The 18,810-nt window shown below is 38.0% G+C and overlaps 1 protein-coding gene across 2 annotated transcripts in view; it reads left to right on the top strand.

Moving 5' to 3' along the window:
• Positions 1-15,560, top strand: part of LOC124794807 (nucleobindin-2) — a 101,623-nt gene extending 86,063 nt beyond the window's left edge. Inside the window, exons 8-10 of one of the 2 annotated variants that reach the window (XM_047258464.1) lie at positions 7,345-7,501; positions 7,643-7,711; positions 14,209-15,560. In XM_047258464.1, coding sequence (XP_047114420.1) covers positions 7,345-7,501; positions 7,643-7,711; positions 14,209-15,042 — 1,060 coding nt within the window. In that variant the 3' untranslated portion in view covers positions 15,043-15,560. The remainder of the gene's footprint in view (positions 1-7,344; positions 7,502-7,642; positions 7,712-14,208) is intronic. The other variant, XM_047258465.1, reaches the window with a different exon arrangement.
• Positions 15,561-18,810: the final 3,250 nt, after the last annotated feature.

Raw genomic sequence — 18,810 nt, forward strand, 5'->3', positions numbered from 1 at the left:
TCTTCATCAGAACAGAACTTCTTTCCTCCCATTGCATCTTTGAGTGGTCCAAACATATGGAAATCACTTGGGGCAAGGTTTGGTGAGTAAGGTGGATGAGGAAGATAATCAAAATGCAGGTCTGTGATTGTTGCAACTGTTGTACGGACAGTGTGGGCTTTGCATTGTCATGTTGTTGCAAAAGGACACCTGCTGACAGCAATCCACATCACTTTGATTTGATTGCAGGCCGCAGATGATTTTTTAGATCTGTGTATGATGCACTGGTGGCAGTGGTCCCTCTAGGCATGTAATGCTCCAAAAATGATGCCTTTTTCATCCCAAAAGAGAGTCAGCATAACCTTCCCTGCTGATGGTTCTGTTCGAAACTTCTTTGGTTTTGGTGATGAGGAATGGCGCCATTCCTTCCTCGTTCTCTTCGTTTCCGTTTGGTGGAAGTGAACCCAGGTTTTGTCCCCAGTAACGATTCTTGCAAGGAAGCCATCACCCTCTCGTTCAACGCGCCAAAGTTGTTCTTCACAAGCATCAACACGTCGTTCTCTCCTTTTAGGAGTCATCCGTCATGGCACCCATCTTGCAGACACTATGTGAAACTGGAGCATATCATGCACGATGTGGTGTGGTGACCCATGACTAATCTGTAAACATGCTGCAGATTCAGTGTCACTCAGCAGTTTTCCTTCACTATCTCTTCAACTGCTGCAATGTTCTGTGGAGTCACAACTCATGGTGCCTGACCTGGACGAGGAGCATCTTCCACTGAAGTCACTCCATTTGCGAACTTCCTACTCCATTCGTAGACTTGCTGCTGTGACAAACATGCATCACCGTACTGAACCTTAATTCGTCGGTGAATTTCAATAGGTTTCACTCCTTCACTATGCAAAAGCCGAATAACAGAACGCTGATCTTCCCTGGTGCAAGTTGCAAGTGGGGTGGCCATCTTTATACTGATACTGTGACGGTATGTGTGCATCTGCACTATGCTGCCACCTATGGGCCATTCTGCACGCTGTTTGTAGCACGCTTCCCAACTTACAGGATAACAGCGTGAAATTTCGATTTGTTATTACAAATTTAAGGTTTTCATTTGACTCACCCTCGTATATAACAAATTTACAGTGCAGCACCATATATTAAACTTTTAAAACCAACAAAAATTGATATTTAATGCCACAAGCCAAAAATTCTCATTTCAGTAAGTAAATACATACATTTTGAATATATTTTTAGAAATGTACTTGTCATTCACATCTCCTTGAAATAAGGTACTTTATTTGGCTCTAAAAAAGTTGTCACCCGTAGTATGGTTCATGTACATCTAGAAAGACAGAAAAAGATGTAAGTAAAATCACTCAAACATGCTGAGTGAGTAAAAACATTCATATAGCTGACATTGCCACAAAGACTAGTTTCATTCAGTTGTTTCATTTGACTGAAAAAAACCAACTGAACTTAAAAACAGTCGACTGGCCAATCAGTTGTTAAAAACTGTCAATTGTCTAATCACTACACAGCAGTACATTGACGATATTCTATGTCCTGTTTTGTTGTTCTTCGTTTCAAGAAATCCTGGGCTTACATTTCATCAAGATAATGCCCATCTGCACACAGCATGAGTTACTACTCTATCTTCATGCTTGCCAGACCCTGTCTAGGCTACCAAGATTGCCAGACTTCTCACCACTTGAAAATGTTTGCAGAATTATTGGCAGAGCTGTTCAACCAGCCTGGGAGTTTGATGATCTAATATGTCAACTGGTCAGAATTTGGCACGATATCTCTCTGCACAACATCTAACAGCTCTGCCAGTGCCAAACGGGGTAACTGCTTGCATAAGGGCCATAGGTGTACCAACAAGTTATTGATTTGCTCAATTTGTGAACCTCTTTCTCTTTAATAAATCATCCAATTTTTCTGAAGTTATGTATGTCTGTACATGTACATCACATCTACTAATTTCTGTCCCATTTGGGTAATTCCTTTGTGGTGCATCTTCTGTTTATATTTATATATTTTTTATTTATTTGCTTATTTATTTTTTCTTAGTGTGTGCATACTCCCAATCAGTTGGTTGGAGTCCACACAGTGAGTGTACATTCTTATGTACACACAGCTTGCAGGACCTGTAGATGAAAGCTGGGTTGGTTGGCAAAAATATTGAGCATAAAATGGACAACAACTTGGCCATTAATACTACCTATTTACTTTTGCTACTTGGAAACATTTTACTAAAGAGAGCAACCAGCACACCTATTGAGGCGGACTACACTAATGTACAGCTCATGTGCTTGCCTTTTCCTAGCTGAGAGTGCAACAGGGTTCATAAGTAATCATGCATTTGAAACAGTCTCGAAGTCAAGCAAGTTTGCATGTTAAAATAATAATCAAATGACTTTAATCTAACACCATACCAAAAAATATGGATAAATTGAATCAAATAGATAGTTTCGATTCACAGCAGTCAAACTTGTGAATAATTCGCCCTTCACTGAAACAAATAGTGGAAGTAAGTGGAGTCTCAAACATATGAAATACAACAAGCTCAGTTAAAGATTCTGTATGTGAGAACAGGTGCTACCAGAATCCGGTACACATCTGTTTGTTTAACTGGTGTGCAAATGCAACATACTGAAGTGCTACAGGTTCAGTAAGATCTGACAGATCATGCTCAGATAGGCAGTTTAATGCCTTATAGCACTATTGTACAATCCACATGCAAAATGGTAGTCTTTAACACTCTGTAGAGCCTGTCACCAAAACAGCACAAATAATTCTAAGTTGCATCTGCTGCTCAGAGTCCAGCACTAGTAAAAATGTTTAAATATTGGCTGAGGGCCAAATTTTATCACTGAAAGAAATGCAGACTATTCTAAGTCCCAAACTATTGTTCAGAGCTTTCTCATAAAACATATGAAAGTATGAAAGTGGCATTTCCAATTCTCAGCCCAAAAAACAATCACTTGAATTATACGCAAACTGATGTAGCTCTTGATTGTGAGAGTGACTAACAGCAGTAGACTGTAAGGGTGTCAACACATAGCCTCTGCCAATCTTGTTCAACACCATGCTCCAACAAAATTGCCAAAAAAATTTAAGCCTACAGTTAACATGGAAGGGAGTTCATTTCTCTGCTGATCATTTTCTGACCTCACAAGCCATTCCAAGTCTACTGGTTCATTATTAAACAACAACAGTACATATTTCAAACACACATGTTCTCCTCCTTAAATAAAAGATATATCAATAAATAGTTAAACAAACATAGTCTTGAGAATATTGGATGTCTTGATGCTCACTTCTCAGTGTTGGTCTTCGAATTTACACTTTTTGCCTATTTATTACTAACCAAATGAGTAATCATTTGAAACTTTCTATAAGATTAAAACTATCCTCGACCATGACTCAAATCGGGGACCTTTGTCTTTCGTGGAAATATCCTTTCTTCCAAGAATGCAAGAGCTTCTGTGAAGTTCGGAAGATAGGAGAGGAGGTACTGGTTCGAAAAAGCTGCAAGGGTTTGTTGAGAATCATGCTTGAATAGTTTAGTCGGTACAGCACTTGTCTTCAAAAGACAAAGGGCCTAGGTTCGAGTCCGTTTGGCACACAGTTTTAATCTGCTAAGAATTTTCGAAATCATTGCACGTACTGATGCAGAGTGAAAATCTGTTGTGGAATAAGTACCTGATTATTTATTAAATAAAACTTAAATTTACACAGATGCAGTATTGGGAGAAAGGGGTGGTCAGGGCTACACAATGCTATGTTCGTATTATCATCTTATGTGTAAGAGATGCAATCAAAAAGTAGTGGATTTTTTAAAATTTGCGTGTTTGTACATCAGATTTTCATTTTTTTAAATATTTATTTTGTACAGATGTTCCTGATGTATTTGCCTTTTCAGCTGTTTTGAATATTTAGTTTATTGTTGACAGTCGAAAAGGTTACGTGTGGTTTCAAGTGCTCAGGAATTTTTACGTTCAAAAAAGATCAGTTAAAGAATTTGCTTTAAATTTTGTGTGAAAAATGGAATAAAATGCAGCACTGTATTTTAAATGTTGACTGTGGCTTTCAGTGAATCTACTATGAACAAGACAAGAATTTCAGCGGTATAAACATTTCAGAGATGTCCAAAAAGGTGTCGAAGACAACTGCCACTCTGGTTGCCGTAACACATGAATTACTGACAGCAGTGTGGAAGAAGTAAAGAAAGTGGTTCTGGAAAATTGCTGTCGGAGAGGTTGCTGATGATATCGGCTTATCCTTTGGCTCATGGCAAGCAGTTTTTTATGTTTTGGGCATGAAACATGCAGCAGCAGAGTTTGTTCTGAATTTGTTGAATTTCAACCAAAAACTACATTGTGTAGTCATCGATAAGAAATTATTCAATGAAGTTGACAATGATCCAGAACTTCTAAAGATGGTTATAACAGGTGATGAAACATAGGTATACGTGTGTGATATTGAAACCAAGGCCCAATTGTACCAGTGGAAGCTGCCAGAAGGGCCAAGACAAAAAAATTGACAAGTTTGGTCACATGATCATTCTTCTCACTGTTTTCTTTGATTATGGTGGGATAGAGCCTTATGATCGTATGGTCAATAGGAATACTAGCTAGAATTAAGCACTGATTGTATGAAGCAGTCCAAAGAAAACAACTAGAACTGTGGCAAAACCACTTGTAGAAATTGCATCATGATAATGCTCCCATCCACAACTCAAGGTTTGTTTGCGATTGTTTGGAAAAAAAAGAAAAAAAAAGTTATGTTGCCTCAGCCACCATATTTGCCAGAAATGGGGCCCCAGCAACTTCTTTCTGTTCCTGAGGTTGAAGACAACCTAGGAAGGATGTCGTTCTGCCACTGCTGACGAGGTAAGAACAGAATTACTGAAGAAGCTGAACAACATAAACAAAAAGTGAATTCCAGAAGTGCTTCAAAGATTGGAAAAAGCACTGGCACAAGTGTATTATGCCTGAGAAGGCTTATTTGAAGGGGACGAAGTTGATGTTCATGAATAAACAAAGACACTTTAAGAAAACAAAAATTTCCATTAGTTTTTGATCACACCTCATTTGTATGGAGGATTTGACATTCAAGCACATTTGCATAATGAGATGTTGGTAAAGTAAACTGTAATATTAATTATATTTGAGATCATGATACAAGATGATTGGTGTTGACAACTGACTCTTTCAGCTATTGCACGACACCTTAAAAGGCTAATGCATGTGATGTTATTAATTTTTATATGTATTTTGTTCTTGTATTGATAAATGTATTCTGTCATTACCTCCTTCTTTTCTGTATTACAACTACTGGCTAAGTGACAATGAATTTTGTCTTCTTGATACGAGCTTTTTGGCATATCTGGAATTTCTGTAAAATTATTCTGCTTTGTGGAACTAGAATTCTGCAATTTTGGCATGGACATATTCAGACCTTGATGCGAAGTTGGGTGTTGTAGCTCATGTGCTCCTTTGATGTAGTACTGGTAAAGTCCCTCCTCCCCAGCAACTAGGGATTTCTGGGCTCTGCCAGTCTTTCTGCTCACCCAGACAATTTGTATCTACCACCACTACTGCAGGTAAATTTTGTCAATCAATGAAAGAATTAGTTTGGAAGCGTGAGTGAAAACTGATTATGTTGTTGTTGTTGTTGTTGTTGTTGTTGTGGTCTTCAGTCCTGAGACTGGTTTGATGCAGCTCTCCATGCTACTCTATCCTGTGCAAGCTTCTTCATCTCCCAGTAACTACTGCAACCTACATCCTTCTGAATCTGCTTAGTGTATTGATCTCTTGGTCTCCCTCTACGATTTTTACCCTCCACGCTGCCCTCCAATGCTAAATTTGTGATCCCTTGATGCCTCAAAACATGTCCTACCAACCGATCCCTTCTTCTAGTCAAGTTGTGCCACAAACTTCTCTTCTCCCCAATCCTATTCAATACCTCCTCATTAGTTACGTGATCTACCCATCTTATCTTCAGCATTCTTCTGTAGCACCACATTTCGAAAGCTTCTATTCTCTTCTTGTCCAAACTGGTTATCGTCCATGTTTCACTTCCATATTATTATGATTATATGATTATAGTGGAACAAAAATAACATATAACAAACACATCTAAAAACTGTACAAGTTAATAATGAATTCATGGAACCAGTTTAGTTTTTGTATTCAGGGTAACTTTAAAATGATGACTGCACAGTCACCAAAGAAATAAGCAGAAGAGTAAACAAAAGTTGATAAGGTGCCTGTAAAGGGAAGGTTACAAATAGTATTTACCTTCAACAAACAAATATAGAGAGACCAGCCCGAATTGAAGATATAATTACAACTGTAATTAAAATGAATTCGGCAGTACACAAATGGATAATTTATGTACTCTGGACAGTGCATAAGGCTGATTTGTTGGGTCTTGTTGCTGATGTTCCTTGTCAGCATCGACATCGTACTAAGATAGCAATCATGACCCCAAGAGAGTAATAGATGGCATTAGAAAACACACAGGAGACACTTGGTTGTGTGTAGCTAAAGACATTGGTGCATCGAAAAGCCTGGAGGAAGTCTTTGTCCGACAGTGATTTTTGTGCAGTGAGTAGAGCAAGACACAGTAGCTTTCCACCTTTCCAATTTATAAGAAGACAGTATTCTGCTCTGCTCAATTTATGATTTTCAATTTTTCATGTAGCTCTCATTCTCCAAAAATCAATGTTTCTGACCTGAAAATATGCATCTTTTAATTTTATGCATGTAAATTTTTTCTTCTTCAGTATAATGCGTTGACTGATATGTGACCACCAGCTGCCACAGGAGTGCCTCGCACTTAGTGTTGTGTGACTGGCTGGGCTTTGCCTGGCCTGGCAGTGAAACATCCATCACTAAGCATGGTGACAGTCAACATGTAAAAGAACATCTCGATACATAGGAATTCTTCAAATTTTAATAGATAATCATTTTATATGATTATGTTATTAAAAGTATGAAGATGGTAGTGTTTTCTTTATGTTAAGTGGTACATACACCTTTAATATAAATACCAATAATCACAAAAATACAAAATTAACAACAGTATGAGTGCTTTTGTTATGTTAATTTGTGGATACTACTATATTATAAATTTATATTATTTCAAAAATACAAAATTAATGAGAGAGTGGTATATTATGGTAGTGTGGTTTGTGCTGCACTAAAACATTGTTTAACTGAAAGCATGGTTGTTGTTGATGAAATATTTTCCTGATCACAAGATTTAATACTAGGAAGTTGAGAGAGAAATAAAAAGTGCACAGATAGCATAGCTTTAGTTTTATTGGCTTAATATTTTGTGTTATAATTATTTCAGTTACTCTGAATTTCTTGCACAAACTATGAAGCCAGATTTTGAAAAGGATCAAGGCTGGGAAAGTCTGGATGAACAGCAAGTTTTCACCCAAGAAGAGTATCATGAGTTTGAAAGACAAAGACTGGAAGCCATCCAGAAAATGGTTGCTCAAGGACTGGTAAGATTACATTTCCTTTCATATGTAATTTAAGTTACTTGTGTAGCATTTTGCTGTTAACACCGTTGTAGTGTAGTATAGTGTCGCTTGTATCATCAGCTGTTTTTCTTTTTTAACTGCACAATACGTTTGCATGTTTAGATTCCACCTTACCCAAATGGCATGCCTCCACCACCTGGTCATCAACAGCCAGTTCACCACCCACAGCAAGTATGTAACTGTAGTTAGTCTAGAAATACCTGCTGAGTAGAACAGTTATCCAAGTAACTTTATTGACTGTGGCAGGAATGAAGTTTAATTCCTGTTTTAATATTTTAATAATCTTGAGATCTTCCTTAAATTAAGTTGTTTCAAATGTCAAGTCTACTTTGTGAATGGCAGTTAACAGAAAAGAGGAACTGCAAATTCACCCAAAAGTTTTGTTGCTTCTTATTGGTTAACTTTATTGATATGTTATAATTCTGTGTTCTGCACATTACAATAGCTTATTCACAGGTGCAAGATCAGAATTTACCCTGTAAAACCAAGGTTTCATTATCATGATGATACTGTTGTTGTTTCTGCTGTTTTTTGAATCTGTGTGTGCATCAGAACTTAGTAATTATGATTTATGAAATTCTTTTGATGTGAATGATTGACGGTATGTTGTCTGTTTCTAATCGGGTTGACAATTTTAGTTTGCACACAATATTTTGATGACCTGACTTGATCATATACTTCAGACGCTCCGAGCAGAGTCGTGCTTGCTGACTGAACTTGAACGGACTGTGAGGTATTGTTAGTGCATCACCTGTGCTTATTCAACTCTCACTGCTGCAATCTTTGACATGTATTTAGTTTCCCCAGCCCATGTCAATGTTGTGTGAAATGCACATTTCCCCAAAATTTTCAGTTTTTGATAGTGGAAGATGACTGGCGAAATCTTAACAAACTGTGTATTGGACATCAAGCCTTCTTCTTAAATTGAAATACGTGTCCCTGTTGTAAGGTCTCATGACATCCTTATTTTGTTTGATTCTTATACAGGGTGTCCCGTTTATCTTGATCACCCTAAATAACTGTTTGTCCAGATATAAAATACAAAATGTTTCAAGAAATGTTCTTTAGCCATCAGGGGGGACATCAGTCAGCATGATTGCCTTCATTTTAGTTTTGTTTTTTACACAGATACGAACAGCGGTATGACCTTTCCAAATGGCACCCTGTATTTCTTATTCGGTAATTCATTTCTTCTCCTAAAGACCTATTCAGAAATGTATCATAGTGTATCATTCACTGAAACACAACGTTATTAATTACATAACACAACATTGACTTTGAGCCCGGGATCACAAACTCGTCCTCTTGCTGGAGTTGACAGAAAACAAATAAAAACCCAGTAAAAACATAACACAAAATTGACTTTGACTCTCATGTACCATTGCCCAGGAGTAGAACATTCAAAGGTGCTCAAAGTGGTTACCTTGGACACCGATACACTGGTGCACTCATTGAATGAAAGAATGATTTACAGCTTCCAATGTTGCCTGCTGAAGAGAATTACAAGCAAGCACGATACGTTCCTGCATGTCGTCAGTTGTTGGAATATTGTGATAGACAATGTCTTTAATGCACCCCTAAAGAAAAAAGTCCAGAGGATTTAAATCAGGAGACCTAGCAGGCCAAGTAACTGCTCCTCCTCAACCAATCCATCTGGCAGGATACCTTTGGTTTAGAACACAACGTGCACACAAGGCATTATGTGCTGGACATCCATCATGTTGATACCACATAAGCATTCTTGTTCTTTGTGGCACTTCATGCAGAAGAGGAGCAAGAATCCGTCTGAGGAAGTTGGCATATGCTGTGCTGTTTAGACTGACATTGATAGTTGTAGTACCAAACAGACCACATGAGACGTTAACTCTCCATGGACGCTGATGTTCCACCTGTCTGAGCCATTGTGGGTTGTTACTGGACCAGTAATGCATGTTCCTTGTATTTACCTGCCATTTGTTTGAGAAGGAACATTCATTGGTAAATAGAACATTGGAGAAGATGTTCGGGTTGGCGAGGATTTGCTGCTGTGCCCACTGACAGAACTGTACACGATTCTGGAAATCATTCCCATGCAACTCTTGATATAGGGGTACATCATAAGGATGGAACCGATGACTTGTAAGAATACGATGTACACTGTTTATAGGAATGCCAATCTCGTGTTCAAGTTGTCGTGTGCTCACATGTGGATTCGTAGCAGTGGAAGCGAGAACAGTAACTTCAGCAGTTTGGTCTATGCGAGTGCTACGACGATTGCGTTGTCGTGGGTTGAAACTTCCCGTTTCCTGAAGCGTCGCAACGAGATGAGAAAAAACATCCGTCGGGAAGGTGGGTTCTTGTCAAGATATCGCTCTCTGTACAGTTCCACTGCGTGCGTACCTTCAGCAATAACAATAAAAGAAATGTTATGTTGCAGTTTGTAGGAAGGACAGCCTTTACTCTATGCCTACTCTACACGACAGTATTTAAAAGGACTAAACTACTGTACTAAATGTACCCGTACATAAGAAAACAGTATTGTAATTACTGTTCTACTAACTTACATTCCCCATAGATGAGCAGCATTTCTCCTTTCTCTTCGTTGGTGTACATTCTACACACACAACTCTTCAGCTGACGATCGTTAACGGAATGACGGGCGTGCACTCTGCTTATTTTTACATTTGTCCTCTGTCAGTGTCAGCACGTGGATGTTTTCCGTTACCCCGAGTACCTGCACTAAGCGCTGGGAAATGAATTACCAAATACAAAATACAGGTTGCCATTTAAAAAAGTCCCACCGCTGTTCATATCTTTGTGTAAAAAAAAAAAAAAAAAAAAAAAAAAAAAAAAAAAAAAAAAAAAAAAAAAAAAAAAAAAAAAAAAAAAAAAAAAAGCTACAACGAAGGCAATCATGCTGATTGACATCCTCCTGATGGCTAAAGAACATTTGCTTGAAACATTTTGTAATTTGAGTCGGGACAAACAGTTATTTATTTAGGGTTGTCAAGATAAATGGGACACCCTGTTAAGTCCTAGAAATTGGATAGTTGCACCATTATACTGCATTATATTATCATGCTCCAGACAGTGCATAGGGCTGACATGCTGGGCTGCGTGTAGGGTCTTGCAACTTATGTTCCTTGTCGGTATCAACAGCATACAACATGCCATATTGGAACAGACTGCTATATGCACCCTGTTTCTGAAAACATAGTTCATCTTTAACATTACATAGGAGGCATTTTATCTTTGTTGATAGGATTAAATGTGTTTGAGGCAATATTGTAGTGGAGACTCTGGGTCAGTGTATTTAGAGCTCATTGAAGTAAGAATGTTGGAAAACTTTGTAAACACAGATTAGATGTATTAAAGTAAGGCTTGGAATATGGCGTTCAGTTGATTAGTATCCCTTCAATAAAGTTTCATACTTCTACAGCACCCCAATAAGGGACCCAATGACAACTTCAAATTTTATCCTGAACAACTGTTATTTTATTGAGGGAAGGACATGCATAAAGTTGTAAAGAGAAAACTTACATTGATGAGTTTAGTGTAAAATACTGTAGTCACATCTCATATTTCTAAAAAAACACAAAGCTGTTCAAAACATTTGGGAGGTGAATTAGATATTTTTGCTTTAATGGTAAACAATGGAAATTCTAGATTGGAATATCAACAATTATGGAAAGGGCAGTTAGTATTGGCTTAAGTAAAACACTTTTCATTGATGCCACAATTTGCAAATGTCAGAGTATTGTTCAATAATACCACATTCTTATGTGTGCAGTTACAAAACTCTTGTTCATTTTTTTGTTATATGGTGCAATGGCAGACTCCTAAGTGGACAGTAAGCTATAATTCTGAATATGGTATCAGATGAGTGCAAATAGTTTTATTAATATTTATTTGTAAGATAGTTCTTACCAAAGGAAGCAAATCTGGTACAATAAAAATCAGCAGTAACTAAAAAATGATACATTGTTTGTCTTTCTTTAGTTTCCAAAGGACCCTGGTGGGCATGAAACAGTAAATTACAGGACAGTTTATTTATGATTTCCTTGTAACATACAGATATTTACTGAAGAACATTGCTTTCCTTTAAGAACCAAAAATTACTTAAACACAGCAGAAGACCTGACCTTTGCAGAAAAATATTTTATATCTATCCAACAACATGAAGTTTCATTCACTACACTTCCAGCCAAATCACTGAGTGTGGAATATCGGAAACTTGTATGGAATGCAATGCCTACTTTATTTAACACACCAAATAAATCACCAAAACTTGTAGCTGAAGAGAAAACTGCACAGACACGATAATCAAATGACAAAAAGCAATAAAACTGTTACCCAACACAGAAGAAACCCATTCTGCAATTTTTGCTACCACTGAGCCAGAAATAGCATGAATCTTCACAATATTCACTTTTGAAGCAAAATTAATTGCATTTATATCGATATTCATGTGCTTGAAAGTCAAGTGAAGTGTAATAAAATGCAAATTATTAGACTACATACAAAATTTTTACATGTCATGAAAAGAGACCATTGCAATAAGAACAGACAGCAGCAGAAATATATGCTTCTTGTGCATGGAATACGGTGTTTATATTCCATTGCTTTCACTGGCATGAGCTGCTATTACACACATAATTGAAAATTGAAAGTGATTCTTCGTGAGTAAATTGCAGCTTATCTCACTGAATCACAGAGATGCATATCTCGTGAATTTACTGATGCTTGCAACACAAAAATATAACAACTATTTCTTTAAATAAGTAGAAATGTAATTACAAACAAACGTTAATCTTAAGGATCGCTTTCTTGCTGCCACTAGGGGTGCTAATATCCTTCCAACTGTCAGACAGTAAAAACTTTCACAGCAGTGAATGCCACAACTGTTTGTTAGACTGCGGTAATACATAGACTTTATTATTTAAGTTAGTATGACAATCGACATAGGCTGCAGTTTAAATAAGGCAAATTCAAACTTAGATGCATTGCCCAAGGACAAATAAATAATGTGGTGCACCAAATCATGATTCCAACAAACATGTTGTAATAGAAGTTCATACTTCAGTATATTGAGTGGCAACATACAGCACTAACATTGATGTAATTTCAACAAATGATTTAAATGCGTAAGATAAATTAGTGGAAAAAGATTAACTATTGGATTTTAGTGTCCTTTACAACGCCCATGTGTGAAAAAAATGTTTAACACTGAAATTTGAGAAAGCCCTTACCATACAGGATGGTTGGCAGCCACACTCTCTAGTCATCTCGTCTGTCAGAACTGGAAGACACCAAGGACATGATTATTTGAGGGAGTAACTGCACACTGTGGAGAAAGCCAATGTGCATCAAATAGCGCAGCAGGTACCAAAAGTTGAATTTTTCTGTGAATAGAGGTTCAGCATCAGTAAGTGCAAACCATACCATTGCTCCCAATATCTGAAAATAACTAGGTTAGTCATCAAAATATTGTGTGCAGTTTGGAATCAGCTCTGGTAGAAACCCATAATAAACACCTAAATAACAACTTCACACCTTTCTGAAATTTGTGTATTGTCCAGGGAATTGTGTGAGAACAGATTACTTGAATAACACTATAGTTAAACTGTATAATGCTCTCAGAAGTTTACTAGTAAAAATACCTTAGTGAGTGTTATATGGTAAGTAATTTTTGCAGCATAAACTAAACACATTTTCTTGTATATAATGTGTAAGTACCGAAAATACATTACAATAACATTAGGATAAAAACATAAGTGTTTCTGTGCGGACAGCACCAGAAAGATGTAAATTTGAATGAGACTGACATCTCCCAAGTATTGTTTTTTCAAAGTACTAATCAAGTGTCACTCAAAGGTTTTCATTTCAGTAGGTATGTACGCTATCGAGAATCCATCATAGCAATGTGTGTGGAACAGTTATTTGAGGAGTTGGGTTCTCTTACTGCACAATAAATCTGTCAGCAAGAATTTAAGGCCCCTTCTTTTAAATTGGCTCTTCTTAAGTGCAGCATTACATCGTTATTGAATATGGTAATAAGGAAGCTTCCATGTAAGAATCAAACCTATTTTCACCTTTTTCATTCAAAAACTTGTTGGGTGATGCTTTTCCATTGATGATGTAATCTAGAAATGTTTCACCTTTACACATATGAATCTGGATGCTGTAGGTCAGGGCTTAACACTCATGTTTCATTGTCACATGTTATGTACTAGATTGTACATATCACTGTATGAAGTATGACAAGTATGACAACAAAGTAAGTTCATTCTCTTTCTTTCCTTCCTTCCTTCTTTCCTTCCTTTGATTTAAGTAATGTGCAACTCCTATCTTTAAAATGCAAAAGATATTTCGAGGACTACATATACACTGGACTCGTACATATTACTGTTAAAGTGACTTGCTTTTGCGGTTCTATGAAAGATAAATGTGGAATTTATGAAGAAACCCTGTATTCTCATGTATATCATTCAAGAGACTTGATTACTCTTGAAGTGAGAAAGGTCATGGAAGTGCTTAACTCCATTCTAAGAATTACTAAAATAAGATAAATTTTCCTATGTACAAAATCTTACAATTAAGTTACAACAATATGAATTATTGTGTATTTCTGTGTACTCTCATGTTGTAATAGTCCACACAAGTTTAATTTCTCTCTCTGTGTTTATTAGTTTGCTCCTCCACTATCACCACAGCAGCAGCAGCAATATCAACAGCAGCAGCAGCAGCAGCAGCAGCAACAACAACAACAACAACAGCAACAACATCAACAACCACAGCAGCAGCAGCAGCAGCAGCAGCAGCAGTTGCATACAGCTGAACAGTTCCAGCCTCATGGACAAGAACAACGAGGTTACATACCACAAGGATATATGCCACAAGGACAAGCCCCACCAGGTCACCAGCTACAAGGACAATTCCCTCAGGGACAGTTCCCACAGGGACATCAGATACAGGGACAGTTCCCACAGGGCCACCAGATACAGGGACAGTTCCCACAGGGCCATCAGGTACAGGGACAGTTCCCACAAGGGCAACAACCACAGGGACAGTTTCCACAAGGTCAGGCCTTTATGCCACAAGGGAATAACCCACAAGGTCAAGTAATGCAAGGACATTTACCACAAGGACATATTCCACCTGGATCATATCAATACAACCAGATCCCTCAAGGGCAGGCAAATGTTGGCCAGGTGCCACCAGGTCAGGCCATTAAACAGAGTCCCCAGGGAAGCCCTGTGCAGCAGGTTCAACAAGGTGAAAACCAGCAACAACCAGGAAATGCTAATGTGAATCCTCCACAAGATGATCAACAAAAGGAGCAAACCAATGAAATAGGGTCTAATATTATTGAAACAGGAGATAATAAGGCTAATAAAAATGCTGGTGATGCAGGACAAAATAAGGAACCCAGTGGAAACTTGAAAGAAGCTGCCATGAATGTAGTACCTCCTGTGCCTGTAATACATCCTAGGCAGCCATCAAAAAGTGACACAAAGCAATGATTATAATTGAAATGACATTTTTACAGATTGAATTAATGTTTTGTATTCAGTTACATTGCAGATTGATTATGTTGGGATATGGTATGAACAGCTGTACTATAAACTTATAAAGTAGCATTGTTGGTATGTTTGTGATGTTATTCAAATAAGATCTGAGACTTGTAAAGGACATAAAATGTGGTGCTATTCCTTTTCATGACATTTTATATTTTTAATGTTTCCTTTGTTACCAGTCTTATTCTTACAAGTATTGTCAAGTGTCTTCGAAACTACAGTATTAAAAAGAAGTGGTAGGGGTGTTGTGATATAACAAGGAAAACAAATTACCTTTATGTGCAGGCACAGAAGAGCAGATTAGTCTGCTTTCTTCAGAGAGATACTGTACTGCTTTCATGGCCCTCTTTGTAAATGTGTAATCTGAAAGTATGTACCTGTATTTATTTTCTGTACAGTTTAATATTATTTTGTAATGTTGGGGATTAAAATAAAAAAAATCTTCCATTTCTTCTGTAGAAATAGATAAGTGCCTTTATTCACACTTGCATGTTCATATTGCAAAAAAATATTCATGTGTGAAAAGAAGGAAGAGCACATTAATACGTGATCCATGCAGTATTTTATTGTCTGATGAGGAGAAACACGATGGACAAATTATTTGTGTTAAAATTCCTGTAATTTAGTTTACTGTTATTCAGAAGTTACAGTTATTTAGCGATATTTCATTATACCAGTCATGTCTGTGGTATGAAAAGAAATTATAATCAAAAATCCTTCAATTTAAATACAATAAGAAGTTGATGGAACGTGTAGGATGAGATGTCACTTTGCACCACTTGCAAGAGACTTATCAGCCACAAGGGCAATTTCCAACAACAATGAGGAATGCAAGTTGGACTAGTGAGTATGAGGGGAAAGAAAAATGAAACTATTACTTATTTGTAAGACATAACACAACAGAAACTGCATGAAGTTTGAAGAGTTGCAGAAATGCTGTTTAGCATGAGGAGTGCAATGATTGACAAATGAAGAGTGCAGGTCCGAGGATTTTGAAACAGTACTGTGAAGGGATTGTAATAATAGTGAAACTCGTGGTTGTGTGTCAGGGCACACACAGGAGGACAGCAAATTGTTAAAATATGTATGAGGTGCTCACCCAATATCAAGGCACCTTCTCCTTCCAGCCAATATCTAGGCACTAAACAGTGTGTTGCTGTCCTTGCTGCTAAGTAAATTAAAGTAAGATGGCTTGTCTACAGTCTTTTTGTTGTGCCCATTTAAAACTAAAGGAGCTGCTTTTGAGGAAATAACTGACTTCGATAGATCTTTCTTACTCTTCATGAAATTGACATTGCGACCATCTTTGTAAAATACTTAGAATCTGGCTAATATGACAAATCAGTCAAGGAAAATTAAAGCTTTTCGTTTAACAATTCTAATGTTTTGTTTTGTTGCTTTCTCTGTAATAACATTGGTATCTCCAGCATAATATTCTATTATTTAGTAAGGTATACTGTTATGTCAGCCTTATCTGGTTCATATAAGTAATGCACTAATCATGATTTATTGATTTTAAACCTGATTTGAGCCATGCTGATAATTGTGAAGACTGCAAACACTGCCTCAGTTTTAGTATCCATTGAGTCAGATATATTGAGCATGTTCTTCCATGACAAATCTCCCTTCTGTAGATGAGTTACAGTTAAGGAATTATTGATGGACCCTTGACATTCGATTCCGTTTACCAGATGTAGAAGTATGAAACCAGAATTTCCCTATGGATGGTGGTAGCTGTCAGTGTATGGCCGGTGAGACGGCGTCTGCAGTGCCATCTGCTTCCTGTAATGGCTGACGACAAATGTCAACACACAGTAACCCAAGTTCCATACATTGGTATCTGTTTCAAACCTGTAAAATGAGAGTTTTGTGCCTGCGAATTACGATTTGAGGACAGCATTGGTTTTCTGTTATCATTTGAAGGAAACTGTTGCAGAATCGCTTCAAATGCTTGTCAAAGTTTTCAGTGAACATGCGCTTGGGAAAACAGTGTTTCAAGTAGTTCAAAAAATTAAAAAGTGATGATTTTGATGTGAGAAACGACAAGCAAGGGGATCCATCAAAAAAGTTCAAAGACAATGAATTGCAGTCCTTATTGGATGAAGATGATAAACTCAACAGGAACTCGCGGAACAATTGATAGTGATGCAGAAAGCTGTTTCTCTTTGGTAGAAAGCTATGAGAAAGATGCAGAAAGTGGGAATAAAAGTTCCACATGAACTGAATAAAAGACAGCAAGCAAATTGAAAGACCACTTGTGAAATGCTGCTCGTCAGATACAAAAGAAAGTCATTTCTCCATCAAAGAGAGACAGTTGATGAAAAATGGATATATTTTGAGAATCCTAAGCATCATAAGTCATGAGTGAATCCACTGTAAGACCAAATTGCTTTGGAAAGAAGACAATGCTCTGTGTTTGGTGGGATCAGAAGGGTGTCATCTATTACTAGCCACTAAAATCTGGTGAAACTGTGAACATTGATTGATGCCAACAGTAAATGATTGATTTAAATCAAGCATTACGTGAAAAATTATCGTAATGCAGAAAAAGACAACACAAGGACATATTCCTCTATGATAATGCACCATCACACACAGAAATCCCTTGCGGGTCAGGCTAAGAATAGGCCTAAGGTATTCCTGCCTGTTGTAAGAGGCGACTAAAAGGAGTTTCACACATTTCAGCCTTTATATGATAGTCCCGTGTAGGGTTTGACCTCCATTCTTCAAAATTTTCCGGAAGAGCAAGCCAATTGGGGAAGGGCGTCTTACAAGTTGCGTTGTGCCCATCATGCATTTAGATCTTTAGCCCACTTTGTCATCGTCGCATTGCAGTCCCACCCATTCTCCATCTCTTGGGTGAGGACACCTTTCTGGGTATGTTTTCCACCATGCACTATGCTGTGTAGCTTTCTGCATCAACGATGACCCTGGACTTTTTTGCACCTGATATCCAGTGTGATAGCCAGTCCATTGTGGTGGAGCCGCCATGTACCCTCTTGATTGTAGCTCCCTGACCACACAGGGATCGCTCTGCTGACGCCTGCGCCATTAACTCCCCACATATGCCAAGGGGTAGATGCCCATCCCCCTGGTGCATCCAGGACTCCTGGCAATGGCCATCCTGCCAGGTGGCCTTTGCTGCGGCTGGATGGCGCCCGTGGGAAGGTCCCCTGGTCGAATTGGGTGGCATCATGGCAGATGACATATGATGAAGCATAGTCCATCATGTCTTGCTGGTGGTGAAACACCAGCAGTCTAAGTGTTCACTAGCTCAATTCAATTCCCTGGCCACACCATGGGAGGAATGTCAGGCTAATGATGGCAGCAGATCTTATTCGCCCCGGTATCTTGTATGTTCGAGAGCTGATGGGTAATCTTTCATGACGATGAAGCCTCAGTTTTGTCCCCTAAGGGACAAGTTTTGGGAGGTGGAGAGCTTGTCCAAAATGAGATCTGGGTCAGTCTTGATCATAACAGCATCGTCTGCCCAGTACCGGGCATTATTCACTTGTGACAAGCTGGGGGATGTTTCTGTAACCATCACACCCCATAAGAGCTTAAATATGGTCCAGGGTATCATATTTCACAGGGACCTTCTTTTGCATTCTGATGAACTGCTAATTTAGAGTGGCGAGGTATACATTTCGTCCAGTGTGTCCACCATGGTCTGAGGGATAATCAGGTTGCCACCGGTGCCTTCATCTTGGCCAT

The sequence above is a fragment of the Schistocerca piceifrons genome, chromosome 4 (assembly GCF_021461385.2).
Source record: "Schistocerca piceifrons isolate TAMUIC-IGC-003096 chromosome 4, iqSchPice1.1, whole genome shotgun sequence".
Classification (NCBI taxonomy): Eukaryota; Metazoa; Arthropoda; class Insecta; order Orthoptera; family Acrididae; genus Schistocerca; species Schistocerca piceifrons.